Below are 14,321 nucleotides of genomic sequence, written 5' to 3' on the forward strand. Positions count from 1 at the left end.
TCTCTCTCTCTCTCTCTCTCTCTCTCTCTCTCTCTCTCTCTCTCCATCCCTCCTTCTCTTTCATTCTTTTTCTATTTGCCTGTCGCCACAATTCGCCTATTTATTCACTCAAACTGAATATTCGCCACGGAGTTCGAAAACAAATTGAATTTGATGTACTTAAGTTAGCGTTTTGCCATATCGCATTTTCACTCCTTTCTTTTTTCTTTCTTTCGCTCTCCTTATTCTCGCATTGCTTTCATTTTGGACTGTCTCGGCAATGCTGCTGCTGCTGCTGCTGCCTTTCTTCCGTTCTTCTTCATCATCTTCATCATCATTATCATTGTGCTTGTTGTTTTCTTCGTGCTTATTGTCTCGCAAAAGTCATCAATATATTGCAATATTGTTGAATTATTGGCGGCGATGCCAACAACATCATATCTGTACGGTTCGCCCGTCAATATACAGACACACATACATACATACACACACACACACACACACACACACACACACACGTATACACCGCATTCCTTTATCTCGTCGAACAGGCATACAAACCAAAGCAGACAGACACAGCATCACATCAGCAGCACATGCCACTCCAATACTTAGGAATATAATTTTTAATACGTGCAGGGATTTTGTCAAAAGTAAATTATACACAATATATATCAAGTATATTTAGTCCATAAAAGTAATGATAGACGTGGTTGCGACCAAAACGAGTGTTGAAGCGAGAGAATGATGATGTTGAACAATGTTCACATTTCATGGCTCTTGGTTTTTCTTCCTGATAATGGGAATGGATATGAACGCAACAAATTGACTGCTCCGTTATACATACACACGTTCGCACACATATACACACTAACATACATACCGCTGGCTGATGCTTTCTCTGTGTAGAGAGAGAAAAAGAAAAAAAACGAAGCGAGAAAGATTGATCTGTGGCGAACGAGAGAGAGAGAGAAAGAGAGTGTCGTGGAGAGAAAGCAGAGAAAGCCTGAATGATGGTGGGTGTTAATCGCATAGTGAATATTATTATAGGGTAAATCGACACATTGGCGCCAATATGCTGATGTGCGTTTTTCCTTCTTAATTTTTACTGGATTGTTCATACGACAGTGACGACAACGACAGTGACAAGCCAACCGACGAATAAACGAGAAGAAGAAAAAAAACGCAACTCAGAGCAGACGGTATGAATCAGGCACAAAATATCTAATACACATGCCATATTCCTTGTGACTGCTTGATTCGACGACCGTTTTTGTTTCGTCCATTCGGATAGATCAAAATAAATAAGAAACCGCATCATGCGAATGCTCACAGCATTAAAAAATTATTTATTTCACTTACGGTACGAGCGAGTGCGGAGTCTATTTATGTGAGTGTGTGTGTGTGTGTCAACAGGCGACAAGAATTTATGTGCGTTGACGACAATAAAAGAATGAGGACACACAATCTGAACACGAATTAAATGATACACAAACATGGAGCCAAATGCTTTTTTTCTGTCCCTTTTCTCTTCACAACTCATCTTTTTGAAATGTTGAATGGCACTGGCTTATACTCTAAGACTGTCCAAATGTAATTGACGAAGTATGAAAGTAAAATTGTCAAAACTTTAGCGCCAATGCGATTAACCATTGCTGCCGATGACTTATTACTACAGGTTCAAGGGAAGGCACTGGAACCCATTCGATTTTGAAGCAATTTTCAGCAATTGATAATAAATCTTATGGAATTTGACACGAGTAGGCAAATGTGCAATTCCATGTAGAATTTTGGCAATGACACTGACGAATTATTTGCGTTGAATTGATCTAAAATTGGATTAAATCATATCGCTCGATCTTCATTGCCAATCGAAAAGCATACACATTGAGTGTATGTGTGTGCGAGAGCGAGAACGAACGACAATGCGATACAATGTCCAATCAAAAATCATCGTAGCGAAAAGACAATGGTGATATCACTAGTGCCTTCGTTCGTTCGGAGGCCAGCATTTTCACTCTAATTCGCTGATAATTTTCCACTATGAACACATGAGTGACCAGTTTCCATTGAATTATGATGGTTTGTTATCACGCTAATTTCTCTGGGGTGAAACATTGTTCCGGGAATGGATACCGAATGAAAGAGAGAGAGAGAGAAGAAGAGAAAGGGGAAAAAGATTGAGAGACAATGATATCTCGCTACATATTATCGGATAATTTTCATTTGCAGACACCGGAACAAACACACATATCAATGAAATGAGAATGGACTTTCTTCGCTTTTTCTTCTGCTCTTACTACGCAGTAATGAATTGGTTTTATTTTGTTTTCTTCATCACCGCGAAATGTTCCTGTTTACAAGAGCACGATCCGTCTCTCATTCAGTCGGATTTTAATTACGTCTAATCCATTGAATGTTGTTGCATTTTTGTGTTTGGGTCGCGCGCGCTCACGCGCACTGAATATTCGAGTGAATTTGAAACTTTTTCGTCAAAAATGACTCAAGGGAAGAGGTCAAGTAAGCAGTTCAACTCCCTTGAAATTGATAAAAAATCCTACGCAAATGCTTTGTAGTTTGGTGTCTACTTTTTGTGATGAGTCTTTTTGTTTGGTTAAAAGTCTTGAAAGTCGTCGAGTCCTTTAAATCGAGTTTAATGTCTAAATTCACCTATGTCTCTTTCCGACGGTGATTGCTGAAGATTGGCACGGCGCATTTTCATTGAAGATAACTTCAAATCGATGCTTTGAAACATTGTATGGCATCTTTTATATCAAAAATCGAATTTCAGACAGAATGTTCAAAGGCTGCAAAAAGTTCAACAGAAGAAAAAAAAAATTACCGCTCTCAATTAATTTCAATTTCTCTGCTCGAAGCGTATCGGTCGTGTGCTCAAATTGTCGTGTTAGCTCTTGGAAGTGTTTGTTGGTTCATCGCTTTCAACTGAATTGGCCGCTAATAGCGAATCGCTCCCATCCATTTGATGTTGACTTTTTTTTCTACGCTGTTGCTCGTGATATTGCCTACCTTTTGCGCGGACCGGAGTTTTATGAAGCAAGCAGAAAAAAGGTTAAACATTCACTGAACATTCATCAGCTCTTGGTACAACACTGTGTTTGTATATATTAAAATGAGAGAGAGAGAGCTGCTTAGCCGTTTGCAGAAGTGACCTGCTTACTCGATGCCTCACGCTTTAGAGCACAAACAAATTAAACAAACTTCGCTTGCCACCAGCTGCATTCAATCTAACGGTGTGCTGCTATTCATTGTGGTGACTTGATACAGTTTCGAGTGTGTGAGTGATTCACTGAGTGTGTTTGGTTCCGTGTTCGTGCAAACAAAAATCAAACATCAAACAGCCCATCGTAGCGAGAAAAAAAATGACAAACGTTAATTGAGCAATTTATTTTTCGTTAGTAACTTTATTGATGGTTCGTTTGCCATTTTACATATTCGAAATATGCCGACGACTATTCTGCTTAGCGAAAGTTCAGCAATAATTCACCACTTGAAGCAATCGACAAACAATCAACCGAAAGAAAAGACGAGATGAAAGAGAGAAAAAAAACCACCCCCATACTGAAAGACTTTGGTTATAGTTGAACTGTAAGGATAACGGTAACCTTAGCTACAACGCTGAAAATAAACAAGAGAGAGAGAGAGAGAGAGTAAAAAGAAGTAAACGATATAGATTAGACACTTCCTTTGGGGCCGCCATTGGCAACGTGCGCTCGCGTTCAATGAAATATTTACAAAAGCAACGCTCTTCACGACGCCTTCATTGTAATTTTTGCAACTTTTCTCCATACATTTCGAGAAACTGCGATGCGATTTTTTGCCGTACGTGGGAAAATTATAGCTGTACTTCAAAACATCTTAAATTATACTAAAGGTTAACAAGTTTGAGATTTCAGTGAATTTACGATTTTTTTTCCAATGATACCTACAAAAAAGAGGGTATTTTCGGTTGGAAGGTTTGTGAGATTTCGTAGTAAAATTGCAATTATGCTATTAAATTAAATTGTTACCAAAATTAAAACTATGTGGTCAAACCTTGAGTCAAGTAGTCATAAAAGAATGTTTCGATTTTACTTCTCCCACCACTTGAATGTATACTCAAAAACCGCAACTATTCATTGCAGAATTATCTACCGTTTTCTTTAAATTGAAGAGCGCTCTTGAAATCTCGTACGCTCATAAATAACACATCTCATCAAAGCGATCGCTTTATTCGTTGTCACGTTCAAAGTTGTTGTTATTTCAATTATTGAATTGAGTGCGATACGGTAACGGTATTAAGTTTTACCTCAAGCGATGCACTTAAAAAATTTGCTTAAGCTCTGCTATCCGAACGAGACGAGACGAGTTTCAGTTTGCTCCTATAGTGTGCACAAAAGCCAGCGAGTCAAAGTCAACAGGTTGCCTATCACATTATATGTCTCTGTTTGATGATGCGCGCAACCAAATCCACAGCATTTGAGTTAGTGCGAACGAGAATGAGATCGGGTATGAGAGAGATACAGCACACAGCCAATGTTACACGTTCAATATAGTTTGGTGAATATCCCATTCACCGCAATCACTTCCGATGACAACGACGTGGTTTAACGCTGACTGACTTCGCTTCCCTCGTTGTTAGTGTCAGTTGTGTAATTCATATCACTGACAATTTATGGTTAAACCATTTACACCATAAACCAAAATGTTTGAATTTCAGCACACGTGCAGTCCGTTGATTAAATGGCCGAAATATTGGTTTTTCTTTCCTTCATCGATATTTTCATTTCACATTTTTTCTTTATCAATATAAACAAAGTTCAGAAGCATAAATGGAGTTATCTTGATTTTAATACCAACAACTGAGGCACAAACATTCAAATAATTATTCTATCAGTAATCAGAAATGTGTTGAAATTTATGCTGTCATAAAATACCAAACTGATGTAAGCCGTTATTACAATGTATGGCTTGATATCGAAACCGAAATGCTAACCGTATACATGACATTAAATGCCAAAATGGTGATAATTTTCATGTGTAACTGCAATGCTGTCATGGCATTGATTTTTGGTGCTTCATTTGCGATTGAATTTGTGGTAAACAATTGGTGTGAGCAATAAGAGGAGGCGGGAGTGTGGCGTATTCATAATGCAAATCACATTCACCTATAGCGGATAAATTTAAACGTTTTCCTCTATTGATGTGCATTGATTCGATTTGCCTGCGGCTTTTCAAAATATATATACCGTTCGATTAACGGAGACATCATTTGCATTGATTCGCTGTGTTAGGCATCAAACAAAAGCCGTGGCAACCAACATGGAAATTCGAAACAACAATACGATGTTTTGTTTACAAACAAAAACAGCCAACTGTCAAATTTTGTGGGTGCTAAAATTTACGGCATACATTTTAGCATATTTCTATAAATACACTGAAACCGGTTCGAGTTCCAGCATGATCTGAATTTGTAAGTAATAGGGCACGCGTGATGAAAGTGTAACCCAATGAATAATACACTTTGAATATTCTGCAATTATGACTACAAATTAAAATCTATAAGACACGTATAAGTTGTTGAAAGTTCACACTTTTGATAAATGCATAGCTGTCGACGTGGCATACTTAGGTAACATTGAGAAGCCATTCGAAGTACGCGTGTCAAAGAGAACAGTACTTCGAACTTGAATGCAAATGTGAAGAGCAAAGTCATGCGCGGAAAATTTCAACTGGTTAATTCTTGGAAATTAATTGAATAACTACATTCCTCATTCAAAGAGGACTTTATACGATTTGATATAGTTGAACCGAAAATGGGTTGATGAAATAAATTAGTTGGAACACGTTTCAGATTGTAATGATTCTTAAAATAAAAAAATTTATTTAATACATTGAATTCATTGTTATTCTTCTGATTTGTCATTGCAGCTGTTCGTTGAACGAGTTATAGCAATATTATTGCTGGCAATTGTGGAGTAAAGTTTGCCGAAGTTGGAATAAGAAGTCATTGATTTTCTATTTGCGGTGGCAGGATGACAATGCAATTGCATTAAAATTCAACGGAAAACCAGTGAACAATTAATGTTTGATTGAAGAATTTAAAAAAAAAAGAAGCGATAACGGGAAAATAACAGAACTCTTGAAAATTTCTCTGGCTCTCGTCAAAATTGCGCGACAAACTTTCTTTAATTGAACAAACAAAAGTAATTGTGAGTGAAGTGAAAATGCGATCTGAATTGACCGAAGAACCGACCCATTCAGCATCGAATCGTCATCAAAATCAATTTGTCGAAGACATTGGTCAATCGGTGGCCAATGCACTGTTCGGTTACACCAATGCCAATGAGAAACAAACAACGCCCAACGAAGAAGAAACCGGCTCAATGAGACCGAAACGTAGCGCCAAAAAAGTACAACAGGTTTTTTTTTTCTTTCTGCATATTTTTTTCCATGAAGAAGATCAATTTGTTTTCCATCATCCAAACGAAATACTAATGAATTTTGATTTACCGTGTGCAGCAGCAAGTGCAACTATTCGATCCAGAGATGACTGACTCAAGTTCACAAAGTGATGACACAAGTGGCTGCGGTGGTACGACAACAACACGAACATCACGCGGACGAAGTGCAACCAATTCACGACGGCGAAAAGGCCAACTAAATGCTAAGGAACGCAATTTGCGACGCTTGGAATCCAATGAACGTGAACGCATGCGAATGCACAGTTTGAACGACGCTTATGAGGTATGTTTATATACGCCTTATCAGGTATGACAATTATAATTGATTACACAACTCATCGGATTAATAATGATCATCGGCGATTCAACAAAGTTCTTAACTTGTCTCTCTCTCTCTCTCTCTTGCTGGGTTTATGTGTTTGTTTTTGCCTTTTAATTCGTCAACCAACTTTAAAATTGACGAATATTTGCTCGGCGACAAAGTTTTACACAATTCATTTCATTAACTTTTCGATGTTTCTCTTTTTCTTCCTTTCTCTCTCTCTCTCTCTCTTTCCTGTGCATTTTATCCCATCCATCTTCCCTGCGATTTTCAGTCATTGCGTGAGGTGATTCCGCACGTGAAAAAAGAGCGTCGTCTGTCAAAAATCGAGACACTTACATTGGCCAAAAACTATATAACCGCTCTAACGGACATAATTGTGCTAATGCGCGGCGAAAATGGGATCAATGGCAATGGTCTCAGTTCGACTTCAATTAGTTGTGATTTCATTGAAACGAATGCAGCCAACGACATTGACGATATTGATACACTGAAAAGTGACTGCTTCGATGAAACATTTCCGGATTTACTTAATTAAACAAGTTCGATGACAATAATAACAGCATCACCACCAGCAGCAGCAGAACCAGTGCAAAAGCATCAAGTGTTCGCTTCATCAAAACAACAACAACAATAACAAACACAGAACAAACAAATCTAAAAAGAAAACAAACAGATTAAATGTAATCAAGGTAATAATTACTCGTCTCTTTTCATTCTTTTTTCGGGATTGATCAGTAAGACAAGAGGGAAAAAATGATTTGAGATGAGCTCCAGTCAAGTCGTTGAAAGTTAACGATGACGACGAACAACGTCTTTCGTACTTTTTATAAAATACCAATTGACTGAAGATGATTGTGTTGTTTTTTTAACGGTAAAAAAAAAGTTTCAACCAAAATGAGCTTGAGAAAATGATTATGAGTTTTGGTTTTTAATTTTTCAATTGTTCTTGATGTAGCAATGATTAAGTACGATTTAATGCGATTTAATTGAGAAATGTGAACCAGTTTGAACAGGAGAACAAACAAATTTGTGCAATTACATAATTTCAATTAGGTTTTTTTGTTGATTTTTTTTTTTACATGACACACCAAATTGATGTCGTATGTGTTCATATGCTCTTTCCATTAACAACTAACATAAATAGACACACACATATACCGGCATGCGGATGAAACATACATTTTTTTGTTCTTCTAAAAATAGACATTTTTACAGCAATCACTCATCAGATGATGATGAGTGGGTGCACGATCCCACTGTTATTATTATCATCATATAAATAAATATCAATTTACAAACACTTTCGTGTGTATGTTTGTGTGTGTGTATGTGTGTGTGTGGGTCTACAGTAAATAAAAAAAGGAAACGAAGATGAAGAAAAATACATACAACCAAACAGAAAGAGAGGAAATGATGAACGAATAAAGGAAAAAAAACACAGCAAATAGATTCTTGGATCACGCTAAAGGTCTGCACACCGAATGAATATATTCATATTAATTCAGCTGTATTGTAATATAATATTATACATATATGCATAAACTAAAATATGATAAATTAGATACGTAAATATATTTATAACTGGATGTGGTGTTACAGGATGTGTTCGTGAAAATGATGGAAGTGGTAGAGGCGAGGTGTTAGTGAAGGCAGGAAAAAATGGAAAAGCGGAAGAAGAAGGAAAGGAGATAAATTTGTACATTTATTATTTCAATGAGTCAAGTCAAACTAGTCACTATGGTTTAAAGAAGAAAAAAAAAACCAGAAAAAAATGAAGAAAAAAATATGAAAAATCTCATTGTGATGAGATCATAAGAGAGCTAAATATATATTAGGAAGAGAGTTGTTGATTGATTGGGAATTTTAAAAGATATATGGCTGTAATTTTATGTAAGAAAGGGAGATTTAATCAGTGAATTAGTAGTTGTATTCGACCTTAAATCAAATTGGAGCAAAAGCCACATAAACACACGTACACGCATGCGAAAAGGGATTTTTTTCTTCTCTCTCTCTCAACAAACTCTATATCTATTAATATTTACTATACTATACTACAAACTACATATAAATGTACATGAAAAAAGCCTGCAGTTTTCTATATTTCACAGTACAAATATCGTAAAAAACGACGATGACGATGACGAGAAATCTAAACAATACACCCCGCAGCATTTAATGGCATGGCTTTATGTCCCTTATTCGCTGCTCGATGAAAAATTCCATTATAGTTTGTAATGTTGTTGCTCAATTAGATTGTATGTGTTGTATGTGTGTTTACATTCCCTTGTATATTTCATTCAATTTTTTTGCCTTTCGTTCATTTGTTCGTGTTGGTTGTGTTGACGCGCTCACACTCATGTTTTCGTTTTATTTTTTGGCATTTCCCAGTAGGCCGACAGCAATATCAATCTGTTTCGAATATATGATTTTATTATAAGTTACATTTAATTTCATATAATATAAATTAATAAATGTTGTGTAACCGCCACGAGGGGAAGACACATTCATTTAACGTATTGTTGTGGATAATACACACAGTTAATGCGCCGTGTGATGATGATGATGATGCCAAGAGATGAATGGGTTTTTGTTTGAAACGCGTAGGAATTTATTGTTGATCGAAATGACGTCGGCGAAAGCGGTAAAATGAAAAGCAGCAGTGGCGGCAGCGGAAGCAGCCAAAGAGGCTGGAGAGGGAAAACGGTGAATAAATCTAAAGTGACTCCGAGAATCAGCTAAATATGTGAGCGATATCTCTAATGAAATTCATGAAGAGCATTCCTTTATGCAATACTTCAAGCCCGTTTCTTTCTTTGCCTTCGCTCTATCTTTCTCTCTCTCTCTCTCTCTCTCGCTTTCATTCCTTATCTCTTCTACGGTTCATTCATTAATATGTCAATGCCGTGCGCGCGCTGTGTTGACATCCATTAGAATTTCATACCTTTTTGGTAGCGACCAGCACGGAGCAATGCATGAGCATCTATCATCAACAATCAAATGATGTGACCCATTGTTTAAGCCAAACAATCAGCGAACACAAGGCAGAGAAAATACAGAAAAGATCGATAATGGCATTCAACAGGCTTTTATGTGCGAATAATGGAGAACAAGTGCCGTTTTCACATGTACACTAATACATGACTTTCATTCTCTATCTTGCTCCCTCTCTCTCGCTCTCGCTTTTGCTCGGTTTCAATTACAAAAGGCCAAAAATATACACTTGACTTTGTGAATTATGAAGCATTCATTGGCGGCGGTGGCACCAGCAACAACAGAAGCAGCCACGTTGGTGGCGACGTGGTTGAGTGCAAATGCGGGGCACGGAACATGTTATCTCTCATCTATGCCATGAGTACAACTAAATACTAAACGGAAGTGATCTGTAAATAAGCAAATGATTTTTTATAAACGTTAGATAAACTTCGGTGGTGGTGGCGGGTGATGGCGGTAGTGATGTGTGTACATTGGAAGGCGTATGTATCGCGCTTGAGTACATTTTATCTTCTGACTCTTAAGAGATGATCAGATCACAACAGATCAAAAGAACACTTTGCGATGTTACGTCACTGACAAAACAACAATGCACAACGACGACAACGGCATAAGGATAAAAGGCTATTTCAGCTGAAGAAGAAGAAGAAGAAGAAGATAAACTGTGATGATAAACAATGGCCGGTGAAAAAGCGAGCGAGAAGCCGATTCATATTACGCCTACTGCCTCATCAAAACTTCTATTTCAAATAATAAATGCTAAATCGAATTTCTGCATTAGACACATCGCATCAGACAAAGAGCTAAATTGGATATTCAGTTGCTCCTAAGAAAAAAAATGTAGGAAAAAAAAACACAAATAATTTTTGTCGATTTTTGCTCATCGAACATGAAACGACAATGGCATTTAATCCGCCTTGACTCTGGTTTTTCTAATACATTAAGCTCGAGCGGACAAGAAAAAAAGCGAACTGATCACACAAATACAAACACAATACATACTACCTCGAAATAATGGTGTGCTACGACGACACGGATGTTAAATTCGTTTGCAATATTCATGGTGTAGCACACACACAGTGCACGCTTGTGTGTCTACATCGATTCAGTTTTCCTATAGACGAACTAATTTTCTGTTGAAAAGAATAACAAAAATAAATTGAACCAAACAACAGCCACTTTTTGCTCGTTTGGCATTTTGCACTGGGTGTGTATGTGTGTGGATCGTCGGAAAAATAATGAAATTTTCCATTGAAACTAAACGAACTAATAGCGTTGCAGATAGCAACGTTTGTTGTGTTTCAAGCTCAAGTGTGTTCAATGTTCATGTTGAGCAAAAGACTCCATTTATTCATATGATATTGTTTCAAGTCATTGTAGACAAGAAGAAAAAAATGAAAGAGAACAAGCGAGCGAGGGAGAGAGAGAGAGAGAGAGAGAGTAAAAGAGTGAAAAAAAAGTATTGCCAGCTTAATGCTACCCGGCGATAGATGTGTGTGTGTGTGTGTGCTTTTTTGCTTCTTTGCTCTCCGTCGTACTATGAATTACAAACGTAATTACATCTCAAGTAAAGTAACAGAGTTCGGCTTTTATGAACTTATTCTGTAGTTTTTTTTTTCTCTAGCTTTGTCTTCTGTTGTGCCAAACACGCGCTCACATTCTCAACGAATAGTTTATCACTAAAGTGGCTGCGAAACGCTTTGAATTCCCGTCATGACAGCGACGAAAGAGTCAATGGATGGATTTTCTTTCAGCACAATATACATATATACGTCTGTAATAAATACTTCACGCATTTATGAATGAAATATATCCACAATTGATGTTGATAACCGCATCGTGTGGTCTCTCTCTCTCTCTCTCTTTATATGCAGAACAACAAAAACTCTGTCCATCGACAAACCCAGAAAAAAAGATGAGAAACGTTTTTGTATCAAAATCCAGAAGAGATACGCGTTTAGAACAACAACAGCATTGAAATTAATGGCAAAACAGAGGAAACGACCATTGTGTGGCTAATGGTTGGCTATTCACATTATTTTTTTTTTGTTTCTGTTGTTAAAATCGTTCAATTAGCAAATAGTTACAGTTGTATTTAAAAAAAAAATCAATTTCTTCCAGCTTGTTATCTGATTTGCCAACGCAATCGACGGTTTAATTAAAACTTACAGTTGGCATATTCATTCAATTAGCGACAAATTTATTAATTATTCTCTCGTTGTATTTGTGTTATGTGTCTGTGTGATTGTATACCGAAGCGGCCACCCATGTTCGTATCATATAAGCAAGATATGTGCATGCACATTGCAGTTAAGTGACTCTCTTTCCCTCTGTGTGCATGTGTATTTTCACCATTTTCTGCTTTGCACAACAAAGTTTCGGAAATGAAGTGGCGAGAGCGCGTGGGTGCGCTTACACTTTATTAAAAAAAAATACGTTGACGATTCTTGTGTTTTTTTTGTTTGTTTCTATTTGTTCGTTTTTCGTATGGAACTGAGTGTGAGCTGCTGAGAAGGTGAAGCAGGAAATAGTTGTCGGCGTATAAAGGGGGATATAAACACCGAAATTGCGTCGAATTATGCCAAACGAGTTTTATAAACTAGCGTGCAAATAGCACAACAATTATTTCACATGGAAAAATGCATACACAAGTGTTTCCCCATCAAAAATATTTAGTTCAAAGTTCATTGTTTTCCCCGTTTCTCACTCTCCCCATTGTACTCTCTTTCTTCCAATTTATGTGAGAAATATATGAAAAACTGTTTCATTGTTGCATGCATCTCTATTCACAACTAAATACCAAGTTAAGTTTATAAAACACACTCTAGATTTATTGAAAGGAATAAAAACGAGAGCTGCTGGAATATTACACGTGATAAACATTTGAATGGAACAAATAAATTGTGGAAATGTGTTATGATGATAAAATTACCCCAAAAAAAAAAACTACTACTACATTTTAATTCATCGATGTGCTAGCGCTTTAATGTTTATGTGGTTTCTAACATCTAAGCGAATCAAGTGTGCGTGCGTGCGTGCATGTGTGCATGTGTGTGTGTGTGTGTGTGTGTGTATGCAATGGGGTAAATAAAAACTGACATGAGCTATAAACTGACAGAAATCCATGCAAAACCATTTTCTATATTATGATACTTTGTGTTGCGAATACAAGCATCAATTTTACATTTTAGTTCTTTGGGTTTCGTCGGAATTGATTTAAGCATCCTTTTAAGTTCATGGCAATTGGTTCATTAGTTTAGTTTAATTTTAAAGCTTCTTGGTTATTCACAGTGTAACACCTCAATTTCGCCGGGAAAACTTTCCACGTGAAATATTCAAGCATGTAATTCATTGTATTTACGATTTAGTACCAAGAAACAAGAAATATCAAAATGTATTTCACGCATGTGTGTGTAGTCAGTACACACGGAGTAGGGTAAGGATTAATATGAAAATTGCGTTGATCTCAATTTTTTTTTGCTCTTCTCGTCGACAACTTCTAACTCTATACATTTTGACCTAAAAACATTGCGACTGCAGATGAAGTAGACTTGCAATATCCAGGAATCGATTGGAATTTGACTTCGGCTTTTTAAAGTGGAAATTTAATGAAACTTGTTCGTTTTTTTATTTACATCAGGGAAAACTATTTACTTCTCGCGGCGATACAGATTGGGGCTTTTTCAAAAAAAATTGCAAATCGTCTATAACCAGGCCTTGAGTTGATAACCGATATTGTATGCTATCAGTGTCGGCGCGGGGTTCCGGTGTAATGAAAGATATCGGTCTATGTGGAGTGTAAATTCTTTATTAGTCGAGCAAAACGATTTTGTTTCATTTTTAGACGTTTTTTCAAGCAGTATAATAAAATAGTTTTCCCTGATTTACGTAAAAAAAATAAGAACTTTACATTCATTTCATTTGGTATCGAAACACGGTTTCATCTTTCATGTGGAACGATTTATTCGAGCATCCTTCCAAGTTTTCCGCTTTCGAACCACATTTTTGCTGAAGCTAAACAAGTTGTTGAACGTTTACTTCAAAACTCAAGACATAAAATTTCCACTGTTTGCGATAAGTGCATGTCCATAAAAACCGCAAACAGCTGATTATCGCATGCAACAATGCTCGAAATTCTGGAAAACTTTCCCACTTTCACTGCGATGAAGCAGAAGAATTCTCGTTGAACAACATACACAAACACGGGACAAAAAAAGTTCATTTTGTAAGTAAGCAACCAAATCAATAAATTTGTGACAGTTTCATCTGGTGTTGTTAATGAAAATCCAAATATTGATGATCGATTATGCAAGTTTATTTCTTTAAAAAACCGATGAAAAATGTTGAACGTCTCCCTAGTGAAAACGACAGAAAATCCCAATGTTGCACAGTTTTTGAAATCCCGACCCGTTGAAAAAAAAAACAAATTCGATACTGTTGTGCGATAAATGGTTGCGCAACAAACATTTTACAGTTCTTTTGACAACCACAAATGTGTTTCTCTTGTCATTTCTCGAGATCTTACCCACTTAGCGTGGCAACTCTTCGTTGTTTCTCTATTTTTT

At 36.8% G+C, this 14,321-nt stretch overlaps 1 protein-coding gene across 2 annotated transcripts in view; it reads left to right on the top strand.

Moving 5' to 3' along the window:
* Positions 1-14,183, top strand: part of LOC129566832 (protein dimmed) — a 27,336-nt gene extending 13,153 nt beyond the window's left edge. Inside the window, exons 2-4 of one of the 2 annotated variants that reach the window (XM_055443098.1) lie at positions 5,908-6,389; positions 6,499-6,723; positions 7,037-14,183. In XM_055443098.1, coding sequence (XP_055299073.1) covers positions 6,204-6,389; positions 6,499-6,723; positions 7,037-7,300 — 675 coding nt within the window. In that variant the 5' untranslated portion in view covers positions 5,908-6,203 and the 3' untranslated portion in view covers positions 7,301-14,183. The remainder of the gene's footprint in view (positions 1-5,907; positions 6,390-6,498; positions 6,724-7,036) is intronic. The other variant, XM_055443099.1, reaches the window with a different exon arrangement.
* Positions 14,184-14,321: the final 138 nt, after the last annotated feature.

The sequence above is a fragment of the Sitodiplosis mosellana genome, unplaced genomic scaffold (genome assembly GCF_009176505.1).
Source record: "Sitodiplosis mosellana isolate CC-2019 unplaced genomic scaffold, AAFC_SMos_1.0 Smas_scaffold_5, whole genome shotgun sequence".
Taxonomy (NCBI): Eukaryota; Metazoa; Arthropoda; class Insecta; order Diptera; family Cecidomyiidae; genus Sitodiplosis; species Sitodiplosis mosellana.